Genomic DNA, 25624 nt, shown 5'->3' on the forward strand with positions numbered 1-25624 from the left:
AGTGTGCGGGGTTAGAGAGGCGTACCTGAGTGTGCAGTGTTACACCTGGAGAGGCGTGACTGAGTGTGTGGGGTTAGAGAGGCGTACCTGAGTGTGCAGTGTTACACCTGGAGAGGCGTGACTGAGTGTGTGGGGTTAGAGAGGCGTACCTGAGTGTGCAGTGTTACACCTGGAGAGGCGTGACTGAGTGTGCAGTGTTACACCTGGAGAGGTGTGACTGAGTGTGTGGGGTTAGAGAGGCGTGACTGAGTGTGCAGTGTTACACCTGGAGAGGCGTGACTGAGTGTGTGGGGTTAGAGAGGCGTACCTGAGTGTGCAGTGTTACACCTGGAGAGGTGTGACTGAGTGTGTGGGGTTAGAGAGGCGTACCTGAGTGTGCAGTGTTACACCTGGAGAGGTGTGACTGAGTGTGCGGGGTTAGAGAGGCGTACCTGAGTGTGCAGTGTTACACCTGGAGAGGCGTGACTGAGTGTGTGGGGTTAGAGAGGCGTGACTGAGTGTGCAGTGTTACACCTGGAGAGGTGTGACTGAGTGTGTGGGGTTAGAGAGGCGTACCTGAGTGTGCAGTGTTACACCTGGAGAGGCGTGACTGAGTGTGTGGGGTTAGAGAGGCGTACCTGAGTGTGCAGTGTTACACCTGGAGAGGCGTGACTGAGTGTGCGGGGTTAGAGAGGCGTACCTGAGTGTGCAGTGTTACACCTGGAGAGGTGTGACCCAATGTGCAGTGTTACACCTGGAGAGGAGTGCCCAAGTGTGCAGTGTTAAACCTGAAGAGGCGTGACCGAATGTGCAGTGTTACACCTGGAGAGGTGTGACCCAATGTGCAGTGTTACACCTGGTGAGGCGTGCCCGACTGTGTAGTGTTACACCTGGTGAGGCATTCCCGAGTGTGTTGCATTACACCTGGAGAAGCGTGCCCGAGTGTGTAGTGTTACACCTGGAGAAGCGTGCCCGAGTGTGTGGTGTTACACCTGGAGAGGCATGACCATGTGTGCAGTGTTACACCTGGAGAGGCATGCCTGAGTACGCGGTATTACACCTGGAGAGACGTGACTGGCTACACAGCGGTAAGGACCAGGGAGACCTCTTCCTCCCTGGCCTTCCTGCTCCCACAGAGATTCTGAATAGTTTTTGTGTTCTCCTTTTGGAGGTTAGTGGTGGGGGAATATTAGGGATAATAACTGGTTCTGGTTAAGTCACCTTCCCTTGGTCAACCAAACCTCCAACCACATTTCACAAAACTCTCTTGGAAGTTGACCTAAAATAAGTGTCTAAGAAAAGTTGCCAAAACTGACAAGGCATTTCCTGAAGAGAAATGCACCCAATAAATTACCATTTAGCTGGAAAACCCATGATAGTGAGTGTGTCCTCCACATGCACATACGTGTATTTTATGTGTGTACAACTCTGCAGTCAAGCATGTATCTACATACAAGAACATGAATGGGGGCCAGCGCTGTGGCGTAGCGGGTAAAGCCACTGCCTGTAGTGCCAGCATCCCATGTGGGTGCCAGTTCAAGTCCAGGCTGCTCCACTTCCAACCCAGCTCTCTGCTATGGCCTGGGAAAGCAGTAGAAGATGGCCCAAGTCCTTGGGCCCCTGCATCTGCATGAGTGATCTGGAACAAGCTCCTGGCTCCTGGCTTCTGATCAGTTCAGCTCTGGATGTTGTGGCCAATTGGGGAGTGAACCAGCAAATGGAAGATTCTCTCTCTCTCTCTCTCTCTCTCTCTCTCTCTCTCTCTCCCCCTCCCTCCCTCCCTCTCCTTCTGTGTAACTCTTTCAAGTAAATAAATCTTTTTTTAAAAGTGTGCAAAGAAGGCACCCATCAGCAAGCACACATTGTATAGTTCTACAGAAATTCTACAACAGCCGTCAATGAATCTATTGTGACAGAAATCAAACGAGTGGTTGTGTGTAGGCTGGCCTGAGAACTTCCTGAAAAGAGGCCTAAGGGAACATCCTGGGGTGAGGGTTTGTCCAAGACCTTGAAACAGGCTGGGTACACGTGTGTACTTGTATGCTAGAACTCATCAGAGCACACTTACCACTGGTCTAAATGCACACAAAGAGGAGGAGAAGCGAGGAATGAGCCTTAGCTAATTACACGCAAGCTCAAGTGCACAGAGGGACTACACCGCTTTCTGAAAATTACCTTGGAGTCACTAGGACAGTCTAGATGGATGCAGGACTGGGCAGATGAATGGATGCAAGAGGGTGAGCTGGAGAACTGTAGGTGAGGGGCCTACGGACGTTCACTGTGAAATTCCTTTTATTTTCATGAATGTTTGCACATGTTCAAAATAAAATGCTTGAGAAGAAGAGGAAATAAAGTACCTCCAGGCAGGATTTTTGAAATTCAATGGGGAGAGAGAGAATGCAAAATTTTAAATAAGCAGCTAGTGAACTTGTGGCATGGACAGGACAGTAATTCTAGATTAATAATGCTAACTAATGAGCGCTGCTGCTCCCCGGGGAATTGCTAAGCAGAGCCACCAAGCACGGAGTTACCTGGCCAAGGCATTCTTAAAGGAAATGTCCTTTTCTGAACCCCAAACACAAAACCAGTCCGCAAAGGGGCTGAAGGATCAATGGTTGAAAACTTGCCAACAGTAGATACGGCCTGGCTGTATTACAAATTGCCTGCCTTTAAACGAAGCATTAAATAATTCAGTGTAATAAAGCAGCCCAGTATTTGTGATTAAAATGAAGCAGGCAGGGGCCAAGCACTGTGGTATAGTGGGTAAAGCTGCCATCTGCAGTGCCAGCATCCCATATGGATGCCAGTTCGAGTCCTGGCTGCTGCTCTTCTGATCCAGCTCTCTGCTATGGCCTGGGAAAGCAGCAGCAGATGAGTCAAGTCCTTGGGACCCTGCACCTGCATGAGAGACCCGGAAGAAGTTCCTGGCTTTGGATCGGCCCAGCTCCAGCCATTGCAGCCATCTAAAGAGTGAACCAGTAGATGGAAGATCTCTCTCTCTCTCTTTCTCCCTTTCTCTGTCTATAACTCTGCCTCTCAAATATATAAATAAAATTTTTTTAAAAATAAAGCAGCATTGGGGGAAACTTTGTGTTTCTGGAATACAAAAGAAATTAATACTTAATTTTCTATAAGATCCATTTATTTATTTATTTGAAAGGCAGAGAAGCAATGAAGAGAGGGAGAGAAAGAGGGATTAAGATAGAGAGATCTTCCATCCACTGGTTCACTCTCCAAATGGCCACAACTGCCAGAGCTGGGCCAGGCTGACACCAGGAGCCTGGGACTCCATACAGGTCTCCCATGTGGATGGCAGGGGCCCAAGGACTTGGGGCCCTCTTCGGCTGTTTTTCCTGGGCACATTAGCAGGGAGCTGGATTGCAAGTGGAGCAGCCAGGACTTCAATTGGCACTGACCCAGTGTTGCAGGCTGCGGCTTGGCCCACTGTGCCACACACAGGACACAGGACATTGGTTTCTATGCCCATGGCACATGAGTCCCCTATTCCTGGGTGTGTTGATTTGATTCCTGTCCAAAGGGCAGGCTCATGCCTCACAGTCACAGAGTGAAAGGGTGCAACAGCCGGAGGGTGAAATCCTGGCTCTCAAAGAAAGGACTCTGGGGCAGGAGGTTAGGGATGGAATTAAAGTCCCTTTAGAGACGGACCCAGAGAGCCACGCTGCCCTTGCCCACCATGTGAGGTCAGTGAGACAGCGCCACCTATGCACCATGCGGAGCGTACCGCAGAACCCCAAATGTGTGGCTGCCTTCACCTGGGACTTTCCAACCCCCAGGCCTAAATGTGCACTCTGCATCCAGGAGCCCCTGGCTCTGCAGGAGCCCCTGGCCTATAGCACTGTGCGCCAGCAGCCGGAGTGGACTATGGCAAAGGCAGAGTCCAGAGTAGACCAAGCTCTGCTTCTTTCCCACCTGCCCACAGCCCCTTCACTCTTCCTTCATCCACTGTTATCCATTCTGCATACCCAGCCTTGAATTCTCTAAAAATCCCTAGGGGCCCATCCCGGATATTCCTGTGGATTTTCCCAGAGCAAACCAACAAGATTTCAGCCAAGGTGGAATTCCTGTTCCCCAGGAAAAGGTGCACGGGGCCGCCTATTTTGTTTGTGTGGCCAGCTCATATGTTGTGCCCACTAAGTTTGTTTTCACTTCCTGCCAGTTTTTAGAATATTATTTATACCTGTCAGATTCATGTCACTCCCCTCCTCTAGTAGAAACGCCCCAACCAGAGACAAGAAATAAAACCCCTCGCTCTCGGAGCAGAATGACTCAGAACCAAGACCTCCGAGGATCCGCCGAGTGCGTGCTGGGGAGAGGAGCCCGCGCTCATGGCTGAGCGGTCGCCATGTCATGTGCCAGGCGCTTCACACACTTTATTCCACCCACCCAGTTTGTCTCAGGAATTATGCCCATTTTACAGAGATGGAAACCAAGGCTACAAGAAGCTAAATGGCCATGCCAGGGTCCCACAGCCTGGGGGTGTCGAAGTCGGGATTCTTCCCCTGGGATCTGTGGGATGCCAGCCACAGCCCTGACTGCCCAGGAACACAGTTTGCAATCACTAAATGTGGGCACCACCTCGTGACACCCACCCTTGTGACCCCAAGGCATTGGAGGTGGAGAGGCACTTGGAACACTCCTTCAGCCACCGAGATGACAGTCGCCTACCTGAGGGCAGCCCGCTCTCGGTGTGTGTGGGGGGCGGTCCTTGGCTCCCTCAAGGGTGGGGCCCCCCAGTGCTTTGTAGTACTGCAGTGCTTCTGAGCCCAGAGGTACAAGTGCAGGGTGAGCCCCAAGACCCCACTGCAGGGTCCCAGCACCAAGGCCTTGACAGTGACTGACGACACTGGGCTGTGTCCAAACCCATTTTGTTCTCAGCTGGCTTCTAAAACAGACGAGTGATGTTGAATTCAGCATTTTGCTTGTTCTGCTACATAAATTTCAGCCAAACGAATGGGATTAATGCTTTATAAGGAGTCTCAGGAACACCAGCATGATGACTGAGATATGTCCTTACGTATTCATCTTTCAAGTTGTTTATTTGAAAGGAAGAGTGATAGTGAGAGAGAGAGAGACAGAGACAAAAAAAAAAAAAAAAAAAACTAGAAGGTAAGCCAAGCCAAAGCCAGGAGCCAGGGACTCTATCCAGGTCTTCCACACAGGTAGCAGGGGTCCAAATACTTGGGCCATCATCTGCTGCCTTCCAAGCATACTAGCAGGAAGCCGAATCGGAAGCACGGAGCAGTTGGGACCCCAGGTGCTCCAGGACAGGGTGTGGGTGTCCCAAGCAGTGGCTTTACCTGCTATGCCCTAAACATGCCATGGAAGCATCCCTTTCAATGTGGAATGTGAGTCCTGTCGTAGTCCTAGGTGGGGCCTACCCCAGGATATAGACATCGGAGAGGGTGGCCATGGGCCCAGTGGCCACAGGTACCCCATGCTGGATGCCTCTGTGCAACCATGCTCAGTGGCACAGCCACGCCCTCCTCCAAGCCCTTCGCCAGGGCACCTGACTGCTCCCTGCAGCCTGCTGAGAGACGTGCTGGAGTAGCCATGAGGAGCCTTTGGGGAGAGAGGCAGGGCCTCCCCGGGCCTCTTCCACCCAGGCCTGGAGTGTCGCACTCAAGGTGAGAGGACACAGAGGCCATGAGTGCCCCAAGGCCCTGCTCTCGGTCCCACTCCAGCGGGCCCAGCTTCCGATCCACTGGGAGAGGCTACCACTGAGACAGAAGGCCAGCAGGCAAGACGAGATCCACAGACAGAACAAGGACTTTACCACACGGGGATACTTGGGGTCCAGCGAGGGTTGTTCCTTAGACAGCTGAGAAATGGAGCCATGGCCTCCCACGGCAGAGCAGCGGAGTGAATGAGCGTCTGAGACGTGCCTAGTGGATGAGGGGACATCAGCAAGGCAGCTCCGGGGCGCTGCACCTGCTGGATGCTGCCTGCTGCCTGTGTGTGCGCTGGCTGAGGGTCAGGAGTAAGGGGATTCTAACCCATCTGCAGGTCCAGCTCCCTCTCGCCCTTAGCCAGCTGGACAGGGACAGCCCATGCACACTGTGCGTCTCTGTGGCTTCGTCCCTTCTGGCTGCTGTCACGGAATGCCATACATTGGGTGCCCTACAAACAACAGAACTGCATTCCTCACTGTCCTGCAGGCTGGGAAGTCCAAAGTCAGGGCTCTGGCAGACGCGGTGTCGGCTGAGGGGTCCCTTCCTGTTCGTGCATGGCTTCTTCTCCCAGTGTTCTCATGCAGGGGAAGGGGCACATAGTGCTGGGGGGACTTTTTGTTTTAAAGATATATTTATTGGGGCCGGCACTGTGGCATAGCAGGTGAAGCCGCCGCCTGCAGTGCTAGCATCCCATGTGGGTGTCAGTCCGAGTCCCAGCTGCTCCACTTCTAATCCAGCTCTCTGCTATGGCCTCGGAGGGTAGTGGAGGATGGCCCAGGTCCTTGGGTTCCTGCACCTGCATGGGAGGCCTGGAAGAGGCTCCTGGCTCCTGGCTCCTGGCTTTGGATTGGGACAGCTCTGGCCATTGTAGCCACCTGGCGAGTGAGATAGCAGATGGAAGACCTCTCTCTCTCTCTCTCTCTCTCTCTCTCTCTCTGTCTCTTTCTCTGCCTCTCTGTAATACAAATAATACAAATAAGTCTTTTAAAAAAAGATATATTTATTTACTTGAAAGACAGCATTACAGAGAGAGAGAGAGAGAGAGAGAGATCTTCCACCTTCTAGTTCACTCCCTCAATGGCTGCAATGGCCATGGCTGGGCTAGGCTGAAGCCGGGAGCCAAGAGCCTCATGTGGGTGCAAGGGCCCAAGCACTTGGGCCATCTTCTGCTGCTTTCACAGAAAGCTAGGAGGGAGCTGGATCGGAAGTGGAGCAGCGGGGACTCGAACCGACACCCATACAGGATGCCAGTGTCACAGGCAGCAGCTAAATTCACTACATTGCAACACCAGCCACTTTTTTTTTTAAAGATTTATTTATTTATTTGAAAGTCAGAGTTACACAGAGAGAGGAGAGAGAGGAGAGGCAGAGGCAGAGGGAGAGAGAGAGAGAGAGAGGTCTTCCATTTGCTGGTTCACTCTCCAGATGGCTGCAATGGCCGGAGCTGTGCAGATCCAAAGCCAGGAGCCAGAAGTTTCTTCCGGGTCTCCCATGTGGGCGCAGGGACCCAAGGACTTGAGCCATCTTCTGCTGCCTTCCCAGGCCACAGCAGAGAGCTGGATTGGAAGTGGAGCAGCCGAGTCTCGAACCGGTGCCCATATGGGATGCCAGCACTTCAGACCAGGGCGTTAACATGCTGCACCACAGCACCAGCCCCTAGCCACTCTTAAGTAAGATTTTAAACGGATCTCTAAAACGTGGAACACAGAAATGTCCATGATTTCTTTGATTGTGTGTCCAGGTAGGAGGGAGTGAAGGACGAGCCCCTGAATCAGAGACACTCAGCCCAAAAGGGACATTAAAAATATTCACTGTAGCAAGGCACTGTCTGGAGAAAGGTCAGGGGGAGCAGAAAGGAACGTGGAGGCATCCTTGCTGCCTCACTCTCCCCTGCAGGCTACAGGAAGCACCAGTCCCAGAGCCTGGAGCAAGGGAGCAGCAGCAAACATTTCTGGAAAGGGCCAGACAGCAAATGCTTCAGGCTCTGCAGGCCCTGTGGTCTGAGCTGCAGGGGCTCAACTCAGCAAAAGCAATGCATGTATGGGAGCGTGGCCTGGTGCCACTTTATTTACAGCAAACAGCTGACTGGTCCAATTCGTGGGAGGGGGCTCGCTCACTGCTACGAGCTGCTCTGGAGGAGTAAAAGACCATACCATGACGTGCAGTAAGCTAAGCTTCTGATCAGGTTTATGGCTCTGAATCCCCCATTCTGTATCTCCCCTTGCCTTGGTCTCAATCTAATTTATCCATCAATTTGGCATCCTGATCCAGTCGCTCCTGACCATGAGCCACCTGTTCCCAGAGCCAAACACACCTGAATGAGCTAATAAACACAAAAATGCTCTGGGTAGCCGTCAGGACCTTGCAAATCCACCTACAAACGCTTCACATCCGAGAACAGAGTACATCATCCTTTTACCTGTGTTTCACAAAGATTCCAGGCACCACCCGCCTGATGAGGCTGCCAAGGCTGTTTTGAAAGGACAGGGTTTAAAAGAATTCCTCAATTAAAAAAATTAAAAGTCTTAAAGGGACATCAAAGCTAGAATACAGGAACAGCATCTGGAGTCTGAGACTTTTAAACTCTTCATTCATGTGAAATAGAAAACCCTCTGCCCTCTTTATCCGCCTAGTTATCTATGTAGCAGCCTCTTGGACCAGAAATCCCCATTAACCAGAATCTTCTGGGTTAAGACCTCAACATGCTTCCTCACTCAGTCCAGCCTACAAGAACGCTGCATTACTGCTGAAGTACACTGAACAATGCATCCACCCCTAAAACATGCAGAATTACCCCAGGATGTCCTCACGTGCCTGCACGAGGCAAGAGTCCCTGGGAACGCCCCCACCAGTGTCCCTTCTCCTGCCTTTGTGATAACAAGGATGACTCCACTGCAGTTTATTAGGCCCAGCTGTTCCATCAAGCATCCCGCACTTAATGATCGCCATGACCTTGTGCGTTTTACGGAGGGTGGAAATGAGGTGCAAAGAACTTCTGAGACTCACCTGGCATCGCCGAGATTGAAAGTGATGGAACTGGGGCTTCCATTTATTCCAGATCGCAAGCTCCATGCACACGACTGCCAGTGACTTCATTTGTACAAAAGCACTCATCATTTTCCCAGGAGTTTTTGTCTCCCCCCCCCCCAAAAAAGGGGCATTTGCAAACGTGCATACCTGGAACAAATGCTACTTCAGTGATGACCCAGAGTGTATCACCTTGCCCAGGTGAGAGTCATGAAGATTAAGCCAAGGACTAAAGCCAGGCTTGGGAGACTTAACATTTATGGTGATTTTTCAACAGGGGCAATATACTGCCTTTGTAGTAGCATAAGCATAAAGGAAAGTAGGGGAGTTTGCTTTTTCTAAAAATAAACAAGTTTAGGGATATTGAACATGGCACACACTAGCTAGCATGCGCCAAACCTGCTTCCTCTTCTTCCTACATCCTTCTAATACATGTCCCAGCATCCCCTTGGAGTTAGGAAATGTCATGTGACCAAGCTCTGGCCAATGCAATGTGAGCAGACATGAGCATTTAGCCCATAACACCCTATTACCCACAAGCCTCCACGCTCCTTCCTCTCACTGGCAAGAGGCACAGCAGCCCTGGCAGCCTAGTTTGAGGAGGAGAGAGCCTCGAGATGCAGGGATCTGCAGTGCCTGGCCCACTCCCTGCAACAGCGCCAGCCACAGACCACAGCTCCACAGGAGAAACAAAGAACCGTCTCTCGTGCGAAATCCCCAGATCTGTCACGGCAGCTCCTGTTACCCCATCTCACCAACTCAGTCAAGAACTTGATCCAAATTAAAAAGCACACAACAGTAGCCTCTAATTTGCTCCACTTAAGAATATCAGCAGTTATTACTTGAATCATTACGAACATTACAACTTCAGGGAGTAGTTACTGAAAGCTATGTGAGCTAGTCAAATAATATAGTGGCTTCTAAGACTTAAAACCTTAGTTCTTTCCTGGATCTTTCCTGTACCTGGTGGTAACCACATCCAGGTGAGTGCAAACTGTCCTTCCTAACATTTTAGATATGTCTGGCTAAGTACAATATATGAGTAAAATCGATTTCACCTGTTTATAAAAATGTCTAACATTGTGGCTACCAGAAAAGCAAAACTTACATTGTAGGGACATTTCCGCCTAGTGTTTAGGGCACTGGTAAAGACCCACATCCTACATCAGAGAACCTAGGTTTGGTACTTGGCTCAGGCTCCTGACTCCAGCTTCCAGCTGTTGTGGGCCTCAGAAGACAATGATCTTGGCTCAAGTAGTTGAGCTCCTGCCACTCCCATGGGAGACGAAGGTTGCATTTCCAGCTCCTTGCTTCAGCTTCAGCCCAACCCCAGCTGTCGCAGGCATTTGAGGAATGAACCAATGGACAGGGACTCTCACTCTCTCTCTCTCTCTCTCTCTCTCTCTCTCTCTCTCTCTCTCCCTCTGTTTCCCTCAAAATACATTGTAAGTAGCATTGTTGCTAGTGCTGCTTTATATTGTGTATGTCAGCTTTTCTACCCATTTGTTAATGGAGTCTATTAGGCTGGAGCTGGGAAGCCTTTATGCTCCTGACAGCCCTGGACAGCACCTTGGACAGCTGGTCTGTCTCCTCCAGATCTAGTTTTTTTCATATAACACATGAAAATGTTGGACCTTCCATGCTTTGTAGATTGGATGTGCCAAGCCCTGTGGTTTAAACCAGTCAATCCTAATGTTAGGGTCTAAAGCCCAGAACAGCAGAATCCCATTACCTACTTTGTCCAAAGCCACCACTCTGAATGGATCTGTTCTGACTGCTGTCTGTGACTGGGCTTTGGTTCTTACGTATGGGACACACTCAGCCCTACAATGTCCCCACCTATTGCTTCTTTCAAATGCACCCCTGGCTTCTCTCATGGACTGAAGTTCACATTTAACTCCCAGGTGATGCAGCTTCTGACCACTGCCCAAGCACCTGACCTGCTCCATACTCCTGGCACATTCCCCTGGGTACCAGTGTCTTCCTCACCTTCGGCAACCTTAGCCCCAGCTAAGCTGGGCAGTTACAGGGAGACAACTCTGAATCCAAAAGGTCTCCCCCGGAACTCCCCGCAAAGCCCACACCATGGGCCGTCATCATCAATACCGCCCTTCATCCAAAGCCTATTAGAAAAAAGCACTTTGAGGAAAAACTCCTTTCCTTTTAACATCAAAGAGCTGAAATCCAAATGAAGATAGTTTTCTGGAGGCAGCCAGCAAAGTGTCTTCATAAATTTATGCAAAATGTACACATAAATATTACAAAGAATTCATTTCTGCTGCACTTGTCCACCACCCTCAATATTACATCGAGCTAACTTAATTTTCCATGGATCAAATTTATTCAAAGTTAAATTTCCCTTAATAGGTCATCTGGGTAAACAATTTCAAGTGTTATTTGCCCAGACAACGCTACATTTCCAGACTGCGGATGAAATCGGTAGTGTCGGGCTAAGAAAACAACCTTAAAACTTCACAGAGAGCGGGAATGCTTGCAGAAAACTTGGAACCCAGAGGTCAGTCTTGTTTTATGCAGTTCTGGAGGCAAAAAAAAAAAAAAATCAAAAATTTCCACCAAAGTCAGGTCTCTGAGAGACAGAAGAAAAATTCAATTTTTTAAAAACATCTAAAATGTATAAAACAATATATCCTTACAGTGAGAGAAAACATATAAAGATTGTGCCATCTCAGGGTTGCCACATGTCACAGACAGCACTGGCATTTTGCAACAGGACCTTGTACCCTGGGTGTCCCTGGGCCCACAAACGGAGGACTCTGGCCTCCTGGGTTTCAGAAAAATGGACAGGGAAAGGGGAGGGAGGGGGAGAGGGACAGAGGAAACAGAAGTGGGGTTGAAGAATGGCATCAACTTTTTTTTTCATAGAAAACTTTTATTTAATAAATATAAATTTCGAAAGTACAACTTTTGGATTATAGCAGTTCTTCCTCTCATACCCACCCTCCCTCCTACAAACCATCCCATCTTCTACTCCCTCTCCCATCCCATTATTCATCAAGATTCATTTTTAATTATCTTTATATACATAAGATCAACTCTATACTAAGTAAAGATTTCAACAGTTTGCACCCACACAGACACCCAAAGTATAAAGTACTGCTTGAGTACTAGTTTTACCATTAATTCACATAGTACAACATATTAAGAACAGAGGTCCTACATAGGGAGCAGGTGCCCAGTGACTCCTGTTGTTGAATTAACAATTGACACTCTTGTTCATGATGTCAGTGATCATTCGAGGCTCTTGTCATGAGCTGCCAAGGCTATGGAAGCCTCTTGAGTTCACAAACTCTGACCTTATTTGGACAAGGCCACAAAGTGGAAGTCGGTTCCTCCCTTCACAGAAAGGTACCTCCTTTTTTGATGGCCTCTTCTTTCCATGGAGATCTCACTTACAGAGATCTTTCATGTAGGTCATTTTTTGCCACAGTGACTTGGCTTTCCATGCTTGAGATACAGCGTCAACTTTCCCAACTCAAGTTGTTAAGGAAAGTATGTGTCCTGGGGTGGAGGTGTTTGTGACTCTCCTAGAATATCTTGGACCACTGGATTCGAGCAACAGAAGGGATGAACCAAGACTTTTCCTAGGTGAGAGAATGAACATCTGGGAGCAGGCCAGCCCCAAATTCCCACAGGGAATACAACCACACTAGAGGTAATTCTATTTCCAGTCCTCGAGGTCCATGGCCTTACTCAAAGATCTCTAAAGCCCAGGGTGCCAAGGACAACAGAAGTGGCCACAGGTGTTCTTCATGATAGCTGCCCAACAAACTCCTCCAGTGAGCTCAATGCCATTACTCACATGGCCACGACACACACTGACACCCCAAACACTCAAGTTCCCGTGTAATCGCCCCTTCAAGCACAGGGTGAACCCTCACCATCCCCTTAACAGGCATCCTATTAAGTAGATGACTGCTAATTAAAGCTTCACCAAAAGGCAGGAGAGAGACCAGAAACATGGGGTTCCCTTCTTAGCTTCCACACATAAGAGTGTTGAGAGCAGACACCACCACTCAACCAGAACAAGCGATATTTAGGGCAAATCGGGCTCATAAGGGAAACTGGGAGATGTCTGGCCAATGGCCCTGCCCCTGGCTCATGCCCGCTCAATCCTTCCACCCAACAATAAGTTAAAGGCAGGAAAGACAAATACTATCAAAACTGCAACTCTCCATGAGGACCTTATCAGTGCTCGGACTCTTTGCTTCTTGCATAAAATACGTTCCAAAAAGGCTGAGCAGTAGACCCCTGACAGCATTCCGGGAAGGGCACCGAGGCAATGGGGCCCTGTGGGTCTCTGACAAGGTTTCCAGTATGCGGTTGTCAGAAACAGGTGACTCAGCAGAGGCCAATGCTGATGCTCCTCACTGCCACGCACCTGCTCCTCAAAGCTTACGTCTGAGAGGCTGAGACTCAGCTTCACCATGGAGCAGGGCCACCTGAGGCCATATCTGCCCATTTCTACAGAATGTTGCTGTAGGAAACCTGCACCGTGACCCACCCATCATGGGGAGAGGGAGTCCCCAGCAGAGAGACTGAAATTCATCAGTAGGCTCCTACGACACAGCTATCAAACACTGGCTCCTACACTGTATATTTTGACTTCATTATCAACTCTCACAGCAATCCTGAAAGGTCAGAATAATCACCTTGATTTGACAGAGAATTAGAGAGAGGCTGACACTACTTCTCTAAACTGGGATTCAAATCAGATGAGCATGACTCCAAGACTGAGTTAGAGAGGAGCACTGAGATTGACACATCCCTCCACAGCCTTGAGATGTTTGCAGCTGAGCTGGAAAGAGATTTCTCCAAAGACAGCTGCAAGTTCAAGACCAGCCTGTGTAACAGTCCGTGCTATGCAGAGGGAAATGGTCTACAGTCTGTGCTGTCCAATCATGGTCACCACTAGCCACAAGCAGCTGTTGGGTATTTGACCTGTGGGTAGTCCAATTAAGTATCTGAATTTTTAACTTTTTATGGATTTATTTCTGTATTTGAAAAGCAGAGTTACAGAAAGTGGGACAGAGAGAGACACAGAGAGAGAGAGAGAGAAAGAGGAGAGAGAAGAGATCTTCCAACCCCTGGTTCACTTCACAAAAGGCCACACTGGCTGGGGCTGGGTCAAGCCAAAGCCAAGAGCCTGGAACTCCATCCAAGTCTCCCACATGGGTGGCAGGGGCCCAAAGACTTGTGATATCTTTCATTGCTTTTCCAGGTGCATTAGCAGGGAGCTGGAATCAGAAGTGGAGCAGCTGGGACTCAAACTGGAATCCATAAAGGAAGCGGGCATTGCAGGTGGAGGTTTAATCCACTGCGCCACGATGCTGGCCCCACAATTTAATTTATTTAGAATTTACTTTGAATCATCATTGATTGCTCTTATTGGACAGCACAATTAGAGACCTTTTAAACCAACAACATTCAAAAAAGGGAATGGCCCTAGCAGTCTGAGGTGGTCTCAGAGAGGAGTCATGAAGGAAACAGGCTCTGATCCAGCCCCTGCTGTGTTAGGACTTGAATGGGACTCTTTCTGTTGCAGGCAGGATCCTCTTCCCTACAGAACTTGGTTCAGAGCCAAGAATCCCGGAAGTCAAGCCTTTAGCCTCCAGGTGGGGACACCAAGGGCATGTCCTGGTTCCATGTCCTTTCCGGGCCTGTTCCACACAGTCTGTCTGAGCTCTTTTACTTTCTCCCACTTCGCTCGTGGAGCCTTTCTCCTCCCTCCTCAGTCCGTCTCTGCCAACCCCAGCAGGCACCTGGTTTGTGTTCATCTTTGCCATTTGTGCAGCTGACTCATTTCCTCCTTTGGAATGGCTGTCAATACACTGGATGTTTCCACATCTGTCACCTGTCACTCTGCAAAAAGCACTTCCTAATACACTGAGCAAAGAGCCACTCACAGAGACCACTCCCTTCCCCCCAAAACACAACCCTGACAACAGGGGACAGACGCCCTCCATCCCCCACAAACACATGACCAAATCCAACACATTTCTGATCCATTCTTTCCCATATCGAAGTGACAACTGGGCTTACTACTACGGTATTTCCTGCCTTGTAGCATCCCAGTCACCATCAACCTATTTGTTGAAGGAAAGATGTTGACTACAGGACCAGATCAACCAACAGGACTCATGGTGCAGCGCTTCGGCCATCCGTGTGATGCCTCTTCTGATAACACACATGGCTCTGCTGCCACAGCTCGGGTAATGGAACCCTGTGTGGCCACTTGCATTGCTGGCTACTAGAGCTGGCCATGTGCTCCCCTAGCCTTCAAGGATGGGCATGCTGAACTAACTGCTATAGTAGCCTCTAAGTCCTCCAGCCTGAGGAACAGAGATTTTGTAGGGATTTTTGGAGGGGTGAGGGAAGTCTATTTTTAATTCCAGAAAACTTGGCTTGGGAGCTGATTGTTAAAGACCCTAGGTATGGTGGGGAAGGGCCCTTCTGGTCACCTTCCCCCCAAAAGAGGAGACACACAACTTCCTACACTCCTGAACTCAGAGGCCTGTGGTTCTTTGCAACAAGGGCTGTTTACATCCTTTACGATGACCCTGGGACAGGTCTGTGTGTGTGGAATCGACACGTCCCTGAGCTTCCAAGCGCCTGAAGGGGGCATAAACGAGATCCAAGTCCCCATGAGACAAGGAAGGGCAACTCCAGAGAGCTGTGGTATCTGCACCAGGGCAGCGGATGTGGCCGCACACCTAACACATCCCACACCCAGTGTTGGTACAGCTTGTGAACCAACAATGGATTCACAATTTCGAAAGCACTGTAAAGAGTTTTTTAAAGGAATATATTATACACACTGACACCGTATGAGGGAACTTCAAAAAGTTCATAACAATGGAATTAATAGTTGGTACAAAAATAATTAGAAACCTGTGGATACTTGTTTGTAATAATATGCAGTTTCCATGAAATCTTGGAAGACCCCTTATATGTGGCCTGCAAACCCTAACATATTTACTGCCTGGCCCTTTCCAGGTCACAGTTACCGACTCCTGCTCCAACCCTTGGGGACCTCATCACTGTTGAGGGGAACTCGCCATCTCCCTGGGGTGTGAGGACCTTTGGGTTTGTCTTCCTTAACAGTTCAGTAATTTGAGAGGTACAACGTGGCCCATCTTTCTGAGGAGAGGCCCAGTAATAAAGACATCAACTGACAGACGAAATTCTCTTCTTCCAGGAACAGCAGTCATCATTGTGAGGACTTGCCCAATCCTGTGCATCCACTGTTGACAGAAACAAGGCTCCAGACAAGCAACCAGCCATGGAGGACCTCCATAGGGCCACCAAACGTCCACACCCTGATTCAGCATCCTCTTGCCTCAGTTTCTCCCTGGCCAGCCTAGCACCAGCCTCCATGCTTGACGTGGATCCAGAATCAGAAGAATCACTGACTTTGACTTACCTCTTCCCAGCTAGGAAAGGAAAACAGAGGTAGAAACACACTGTGACGATCTCTTGGCATCTCACCTTCAGTTTTCTCAGACACCTGCCCTAGATGTTCTTAAGGGCTCATGAGATCAGAACTCAAACAAACAAACAACCACCACCACCAAAAAAAACAAAAAACAAAAAACAAAAAACAAAAAACAGCATTTGGCTCTTCCACGGCCATGACCAAAGAAAAAGGCAGCCGGTGCCCGGGGCGCAGCTGCCATGTTACCTGGCTCAGTGCAGTTCTTGCTGCTCCGGAGTCCTGCATCTTCGAAAGTGAGAGTGTCGTTCACCTGCATTAGCTTCCTCCCCACCATCCACTTTCTGTCTTCCCCGATGAGGTCCATGAGGTCAAGCTCTAGGGAGAAAAAGATGACAACCATAGGTTACCAGCAGCTGGGTTTCAGCCATTAGTAACACTGGGTGCCAGTGCCTTCACCAGGGAACATCCTTCCGAACTGCGTAGGGTGAGATCACCTGCCTCTCACTGCCTAAAGCCTGCTTCTGATGGCTGGACACGACTGCACCCAACAGAGGCAGCCCTAAGCCAAAGACAGGCAGAAACTGGTGCATACGCACCTCGGCACTTGAGTGGGATGACTTTGAGATGTGTATTCTCAACTAGATTCCAGAGCTTTCTCCCATGGCATTAGGCTTCAGTTGTCTACAGCAGAAGTCTCTTGACAAAGCACACTGTGTTACTTCCTATCCCTTCTCTGTCTCTATTCCCTGCTCCCAATGACATGTGCGTGTAGGAAATGCTTCACAACCAACTCCCTAGCTACCGGCAATTTCCCTGGTGTCAATACTCCCTAGGTGTCCAACCAAGCTATCAACATGATGCCACTGATAATACAGTTGGAAAGACATGGGCAAATCAGCTCCACTAAGCCAGTATGAGCTGGCTCCAGCTCACCCACATCGACCCCAACCAGCATTTCCTTGAACCACCTCCCAAATCAACTGCTTGCATTTGAACACTCGCTCTGGGAGATCCCCAAGCAAAGGCACGATCTCACCAGCCACAAATCACAAGGCAGTGAGGTCAACACAGTGCATTTAACATACAAGAGATGAGGTCACAAACTAGGACAATGCATGTTAGCGGGGTGCGCATTTCACAGTGCCCAGGACTCTGGGTGACAGTGGGGATGGAAGTGCCAAGAGAAAGAACAGGGACTGAAGAACACACCAGGGAGGGCCGAGGGTGCTGTCCACTCTGTTTAGGATGTGTTAAATTCAGAGGGCGTGCAAAGCATCCAAAGGGAGTTGTGCTACCCATGTTAGTGTTGAGTGGGGACCTATCAGGGGAGACAGCAATGCTACAGAGTGTCAGGACAGACACTAACAAACAGGGAAGGGCATGCGACGGATGTATGGGTGGCTTCACCTAGAAGAGGAGGTGGAGACTAAAGAGAATGGAAGAAAAAAAAAGCTTGGGGAACCCAAGACCCCTCCAGAGAACAAGCAGAGTAAATGAAATTGGCAAAGGACCAAGACAGGAAAGAAAAAGAACAAGGGGATCTGGTGTCATAGAAGGTTAAGCAGGAAGACAATTTCAAGAAAGACCAATCCACAGTCTGACCCCTGTGGACAAATCTGGTAAGAAAAAAGGCAGAGAACTGATAGGGCCTGGGGCCACGAGCTCCCTGGGAGATGGAGAGAGCAAGCCAAGATGACTCCATCTAGGGGCCTGGCATAGACAATGACTACCTCTTGAGTGTCCAGGGTGACTACCATCAGATTATGGGTCTTAGTATAAGACAAGAGCCTAATTCATGGGGCCAGTGGTCCTCCAGGGTGCACCCAGCCACAGGCACATGCTGTCTGCAAAGGCCAGTGAGGGGCCAAAGGTCACGACATGCGCTCCTCTATTTTGGTGGTTGATGTGTGGTTTCTCAAATGATTTCTCCTTCACTGCTGAGTCTGACCCTCATGACACCACTCAGGAAAGAGAGGGAGAGTGTGGCCATTGCTTCCCGCAACACCAACCACTGTTACCTTGGAATGGGCGCTCAGGAGGCATTTTGAAAACATCATCCCCATTTGATACATAGAGTGAGACTCACGGGAGTTTCTGGAAATCGTGACACCTGTGGACGTCTTCTCCAAGCAGCCAAGACAACCGAGACATGCCTAGTGTGTGCAGAGCACACACCAAGGTCTCCCGCAAATGTAGCCCCTGCTCCTAGATGTAAAATTATCAAGATGCAGAATGGCAACTTGTGGATAATGGCCAGAAAGAACCTCTTTTACAAAAAAACCCCCAGAACCATAGAATGTGGAGCCCAACCAGAATAAACAACTTTAGACTCTGAAATACAGACACCTCTACAGCAGCCAATGTCTCTGTACAGCCAAACTGTCAGAATATTACCAAAGATAATTCCAAGTGAAAGTAACCTTCTGGTTAACCTGGGCGGTTGCTTCTTATGATTAAAAGTGGTGACAAGCAACAGGAAAAATTTTCAAGAATTCTTGAAATGAAACAGTAAGATCAGCAGCCTTTAACGCCCACAAACAGTCCTAAGATGTGAATGTAACACTCTATTATCATAAATGATCCAAAAGGGTACAGAAGGCATCCTCTTTGCCCCAGGTTGGACATCCCAGTTGCAACCCCTCGGAGGAGGACTTGAGCAGGTGGCTTCAGGGGAAGGAGATCCCAAGAAGAATCAGCAGAACAATGGTGAGGTGAGACAGTGAAGAGGGGCCAGCAAACAGAGCACGCGTCTCGGGCCAGCAGCCAGAATGATTCACTGGGGGCTTGACCGCTCTGGAGAGCACAAGGAGCCAGTGTAGACATGCATCTCAGACACTCAAGGCATGAGTGTCAGAGAGCCAGTGTAGACACACATCTCAGACACCCACAGGATGAGGAGACATGGGGATGTGTGTGGTTTCACTTGGTTGGCCACTAGCTGAAGGCTTGATGTTCCCAGGGGCCCTTCATTCATAAGCATGTCCAACCTGCCACGTGAGTGTCCAAGGTGGACTCTGGGGCCCAGAAAAAGGTCTCAGACAATGAGATGCAGGTAGCAGAAGGTGCACAATTCCAGTGTGTGCTGAAGAGGCTGGATCAACGTGACATCGGCAGAGCACAGTGGCGTGTGCCAGCCTGCATGGAATCTACAGAGTCATACAGAGCTCTGTAGATCAGCCATTCTTCCCTTCTTGTGACCTGGGTTGGAGAATGGCCCTGGCGTTACTGCAGTACTAAGGTTCGGGAAGACCCTAAAGATTTGCAAAGAAGAAAGAGAATCTCTTCCAGTGACTTCCAACGTTCATTCTTAGGCCAAGTTTCCACGGTTCTGTAATTCTAAGAGAAAAGCTGATACCAATTAAGAGATGTAAAAATAAAGCCAACTATCCTAGCAGAAAATTAGAGGATTTTTTTAAAACATAATGATTCAATATCTTCAGGAACCAGAGATTATTAAGACAGCACCTCCAGATTCCAAAACCTACAAACTTTTATCTCAACAAAAATATCCTTGACCAGTGCCCTCCGATCAAACAGCACAGAGACCAGAGTCTGGCAAAATGAGAATGAGGAAAGCAATGCAGACAACATCCTACTCTGGTTCCCTTGTCCCCACAAAACTCCTGGTGAGGCAGGAGAGCATTTGGGTCTGGCGAGGGTCAACCTACCTGTGGAGTAAACAAGCAAGAGCAGAAGTGACCAGCTCAGCCTAAGTTCAGAGCCACTCCACAGCCAAGTCACCCTCCCCACCGCCCCCATTTAGTTATTTTGCCTGCCCTATCCCAAGAGTCTACTGCATATGAAGAACTTTGTGATTTTCTTTTCTTTTCTTTTTTTTTTTTTTTTTTTTTTGACAGGCAGAGTGGATACTGAGAGAGAGAGACAGACAGAGAGAAAGGTCTTCCTTTTTGCCGTTGGTTCACCCTCCAATGGCCGCTGCGGCCGGCGCATCTCGCTGAGCCAAAGCTAGGAGCCAGGTGCCTCTCCTGGTCTCCCATGCGGGTGCAGGGCCCAAGGACTTGGGCCATCCTCCACTGCCTTTCCGGGCCATAGCAGAGAGCTGGCCTGGAAGAGGGCAACCGGGATAGAATCCGGCACCCTGACTGGGACTAGAACCCGGTGTGCCGGCGCCACAAGGCGGAGGATTAGCCTGTTAAGCCACGGTGCCGGCCTGAACTTTGTGATTTTCACGTTGGAGCCTCACAACATAGAAATACCAGCTGTATGTCACAAATAAGGAAACTGGAATGCACACAAATTAAATCACTTTCCCACGATCACACAGCAAGCAGGTGGCAGGATGGAGATCTGAATCCAGATCTTGTGACCCCAAAGGTCAAGTTCTTGGTAGATCCTTAGGATGAGATCCACCCCGGTGGCATTACACAGCCACATAGGGTAGATCAGTAATGCAGCCTTGTACCTTATAATAGGTTAGAGGTCAACACTGTTTCACTTGGACCTATTTCAAGGATGGCTGTTTCCCGTAGAAACTACTAGAAAGAGCAGTGAAGTATGAGTATCACCCCATGGAAGCACCACCAACTAAAGAGTAAGATGGTTCTGAAACCCCACCCTGCACTACACGTAGCTCTGTGCTCCTTGTTAATTTCCTAGAGACAAAGCTCGTCCCATTGGTCATGACCCGGATGGTTGGTTACATCAGAGTACCTGAAAAAGTTCATGGAAAAAGGAATTAAAAGATAACCTCATTCTGGTACAAAAATGCAGGAAACCCAAGCCTACTTTTTTTTTCCAGAAAATGCATTTTCTATGAAGTTTTTGAAGATCTTCGTGCTGTTACATTTTGGGAAACGGGAAAGAGGATGGTCAAGGAGAAGGACCAGGTGCAGAGGGTGCGGGGCCGAAGAACACACGGACAGGGGTCCACCGCGGTCAGTGCTATCTCTTCGCTCACCTCCCCAGCTTCCTCTGGCTGCTCCGCTACTGCAGAGAGGCCGATCTGCAAAGCTACACTTGAGCAATGTCAACAAAAACACTTGGCCCTTGTCCACGGCATTCTTGGCTCCTCGTCTGCCAGGCCCTGGACGTTGCATGTTGGCCTAATTAGTCAGGGAAAGCAGTCGTGGGGAGGTGAGGAGAAGGCTCCTGTGTCCCATGTCACCGGCAGAGGTGGCCCCTCTGCCTGCAGGCTCTGAGACTAGGGGACAGGAAGGCACAGGGCACATGGGGCAGGCAGCTGCTAGCAGGGGAAGAAGCCCACTTCTCACGCCAAGACTCAAACTGCACGGGCCAAGGAAGGGAAGAGAGCAGGGGCTACACGCCAAGTTTCCATTACAGAGCTGAGCTCAGCCTCTGCTGCTCCACCAAGCTCTCACTCCCCTCCCCGTTCATTCTCACCCCCAACTTCCTCCTCCTCCTCCTCCTCCTCCTCCAGACTGGGGCTTGCAGAGCCCAGGGCTTTCTGGTACCATCAAAGGGTCTTCCTGGGTGCCACGACACACAGACCCAGCTCCCAACCCTCACCCTGAGGCTAACACAGACTCCCACATGCAGCCCTGTCCCGTGGGGCTCCCAGCCCTTGCCAAGTCCTGTCCCAGACCCTGCAGGGAGGTAGGGCTGTCTACCCTCTGGTGGAAGGGATTAACTCCTCCCCACCCCTGGATAGATGGGCAGGAGAGGAAGAAGTCAGCTCAATCAGCAGCAGAAGCATTTTTTATGATTTTATTTAATTATTTATTTGAGAGGTAGAGTTACAGACAGAGAGAGAGAGAGACAGAGAGAGAAGTCTTCCATCTGCTGGTTTACTCCCCAAATAGCCACAATGGCTAGAGCTGAGCCAATCTGAAGCCAAGAGCCAGAAGCTTCTTTTGGGTCTCCCACGTGGGTGCAGGGGCCCAAGGGCTTGGTCCATCTTCTACTGCTTTCCCAGGCCATAGCAGAGAGCTGGATCAGAAGTGGAGCAGTTGGGACTAGAACTGGCGCCGATATGGGATGCTGGCACTGCAGGCAAAGGCTTAGCCTACTAGGCCAAGCGCCAGCCCCAGCAGAAACACCTTGTATGCCATTCCCCTACTGTGCCGTGCGCCTCACCTGGGCCATCCCACTCCATCCAATCATGGGAACTGCAGCCCATTTTTCTGCTGCTGATGGGGTGCAGGACCCCAACAGCTTGGTGACTCCAAAACCTATGGCTGTCGTCCCACCTTGTCCCCCAGCCCAGGGCTCCCTCTGTGAGCACGAGCCAACTCTCCCTGCCCTGCCTTCTACACGAGAATTCTGCTTTGCTTTTTGAAAACAGATGGAGAGAGCTGCTATCCTGAATCACCCACAGATCGGTGGCACCAGTCTCGCCCTCTTAGGCAGAGAAGCAACCTGAGTCTGACTCAGGCGACACCAAAGAATGGATGTCCAGAAAACACAACGACAGGCATAAGAAACTGCGCCAATGGAGGCAGTCGCTGGCTCAGGCTCCCCAGCGCCGCTATAAATACCCCAATCCTACAGTTTACACAGCTGCCTCCAGTCTGTAGTCCCTGGGGTCTCACCCTGGGGCTGGAGGTCGGGTGTGCATAAGCCAGCAGCCAGCGGCAGCACCCCTCCACTACTGACCCCTTCCTGACCCCATCCCGCGAGTCTAGGGAGGGTGCATGGGGGCGATTCTCACCCTCTGCAGGTGGTGCCGGAGCAGGGGCACCCCTGGCCTTGGCCACAGGGGCCTCCCAGCTGAAACGAGAGCTTTCCTCTGCATCGCTCACGGTCCTTGCAGAGGGGGCATGACACAGTGCAGAGGCTGCCCCCACCCAAGCCAGCTCCCCACACCCACCGGGGAAGGAGGAGCTGGACCGGGCACGGGTTCCCCTCATCTGCCTCAAAGCTTCCAGAAGGACAGAGATGCTGGCTGGGGGAAGAAGGCCAAGCTGAAGAGAGGCCTGATCCCTCTTCCTCTGGCTGTTTAAACACCGTGTTCTGTGATCAAGAGGATTCTAAGAAGCCGGTGGGCCAGGTCAAGTTCTCCCTCTGACTCAGCCAAGCCACTCGCAGGCGGCAGCTTTCATACCCCCTTGAAGTCTCTTTGCAGTCTTGGGAATCGGAGCAGAAATATATTGAGGCTCAATCCCACCAAGGGGCTCTGTTCTTCTGAGGGGCCTCCCTTCCTCTCAGAGGGAAAAACGGGAGAGGGTGACCATCCCCGGCTACCTGTCTGATGGCAGAGGGCACTCTGCCGCATGCCTGGCCCTCTGAACACAGGGGCACGCGGCAGCATCGGCACCACTTGGAGCTGGGCCCGAGTTGGAACGTGCATCTAGGAAGTTTTGCACGCGATCCCAAGACACTTCACGCCTAAGCTACCACTCTCAGCTCTCCCAGTTCCTGTGCAAATTCACCCACGGCATCCCACCTGACACTGATCCCTCCACGGGCCCCAACCTACACGGCTCCAACCACGCTGGCAGAGGCTGCAGCCCTGGCAATGGTGGCTTTGGGGATAAGGCACTGCCCAGAGGGCTGAGCTGAGAGTCCCAACTGGGCCCCAGGTGCAGATCCTGTCCTGGTTGTTGGGTAGCTCAAGCCAGGTGAGTTGTGAGACTGATACAAAGTAGGGGAGCCCATATAGCTCCCCCACTGCTTCCAGAAGGAAGCGCTTCTTCCAGGCAGCCTTCCCAAATCTGGCAGGACCCCCTCACTGAAACCGGGGTCTTTATTCCATTGCTCGTGCCCCAACCTCAGTTGTAAGTGCCAAGGACCCTGGCCTCCTGCTTTGTTCTGCTCGCCACCGTGTCTCCAGTCTTGCCCACCCCACCTCCCCAGCTGGCCTGAAATGCAACAGCCACTGTGTCTCACTAGTGTGCCACCTGGGCAGACCAGGGAGTAACCTCCAGCATTCAGGTCTGTGAGAAAGAAAATCCTGTGGTTTCATGCCCCAAATCTCTTCTCTTGCAGTAGCGAAACTAAAATATCTCTCAAACATTAACTCATGTGGGTGCACAGAGCCTAGGAACCTTGTAATAATGCAGATGCGAAGCACGCAGGTCTGGAGCAGGCTCTGAGAATCCATAGTTTGAACAATCTCCCGCTGGATACCAGTGCTGCTGGCCCAGGCAGCACACTGAGAAATGGGGCTTTACTGTATGCTTTAAGATGCACGCATGCGCGAGGCATGCCTCGACTGGGCTGCTTTTCAGAAAGGAATGGCAAGTTCTGGGTAATGCATTCTGCAGGGGCTCCGAGTACTCCCAAGAACATCCAATTGCTTGGACTGAGCAGCCCAGTGGATCACAACAGGTGTCTTGGAAGGGAAGTGGGGGGAGGGGAGGGGAGGGAGGGTTGGGAGGAGAGGGGGTCTTGAGGGTGATGCTCTGAGTGGCTGTGGTTCTGCACTCCAGGAGAGAGAATGAGGGTGGTAAGGTGGTAAGGGACATTCTGTCTTCATGCAGTAACACTGCAAACCTACAGTTAATGTCCCCCCCCCCAAAGCAGGCACCTGCCGAGTCTCCTAGATTAATGGACAGGGCTCAGGAGCAAATGCTAACACTGTGCCCACTGCCCCTAGTGAAGGGAAGTGAAATGACCCGCATGGTGTTCAGGCGGCAAGGGCACTGTGTCAGCCAGTAACCACCTGCTCCCATGATCCCAAATGCACACTTTTCAACTCAGCTTCCACTGGGATCTGTGCTGTGGGCCTCACAGCAACCCCTTCAAGGGTTATAAGGCTGGAAGGGGTGGGGGGGGAGAAGAGGAAGGACAGATGGCAACAAGTGCACCCATAATTCAACAGCATCACGTGGATCCCTGGCTCTGAAACTGAAGTCACTTTTTAGGTAGCAGTTCCCAGTTCAAATGCCCTTTGTTATCCTCCCTGGGCTTTCCCTCGACCATCTGTCCCAGCATCTAACCTGCCAAGGAAGTTTAGGAAATTAAATGGAGACACATCTGGCAGGTGGGTAGACGGCTATCCCCTTCTGAGATCCTAAAATGCTGCCCAAGAGAATTTCTCACGTTTCCAAAAGCAGAAAACCCCTAACACTATCGCTATCAATCTAGACCTTGCTGTCCAAAAGACCTCTCTGGGCAATGACGGGACTGCCCTACACCTGCACTGCCCAGTATGGCAGCCACCAGCCACCTGTGGCTATAAAGCTGGGAGATGAATTTCTAACGCTGCTTAATCTTCACTCATGTAAGCTTAGATTTAAATAGCCCATGTAGCTACTGTCTAGACAAGGGTTGGCACACATCAGGGACAAGGGACAAGGGGAGGCAATGAAAAATGCAGAGGCCTAGAGGCAGAGGTAAGCAAGCACTCTCCCAGGACAGAGGAGAAGGTGGGGTTTGACTTGTTTTCTTTTGACCTCCATCTTTTCCTGGGAAAAAGAAAAACAGGTGCACCTGCTGGTCAAGAGGGGCTGGAAACGGTCACCAGCACTAAGAGCTGGCCTTGCAGCGGCCTGAATGCCATCTGGTCCCTAACCCGTGCAAGTCTCAGCTAAAGGTCAGCTAAAGGTCCCAAGAG

At 50.4% G+C, this 25624-nt stretch overlaps 1 protein-coding gene across 1 annotated transcript in view; it reads right to left on the minus strand.

Moving 5' to 3' along the window:
• The window catches only part of SLC24A3 (solute carrier family 24 member 3), a 524237-nt gene that overhangs the window by 438984 nt on the left and 59629 nt on the right, over positions 1 to 25624 (minus strand). The window contains exon 2 of the mRNA XM_062203807.1: positions 16396 to 16524. Coding sequence (XP_062059791.1) covers positions 16396 to 16524 — 129 coding nt within the window. The remainder of the gene's footprint in view (positions 1 to 16395; positions 16525 to 25624) is intronic.

This window comes from Lepus europaeus, chromosome 10 (assembly GCF_033115175.1).
Source record: "Lepus europaeus isolate LE1 chromosome 10, mLepTim1.pri, whole genome shotgun sequence".
NCBI classification, from domain to species: Eukaryota; Metazoa; Chordata; class Mammalia; order Lagomorpha; family Leporidae; genus Lepus; species Lepus europaeus.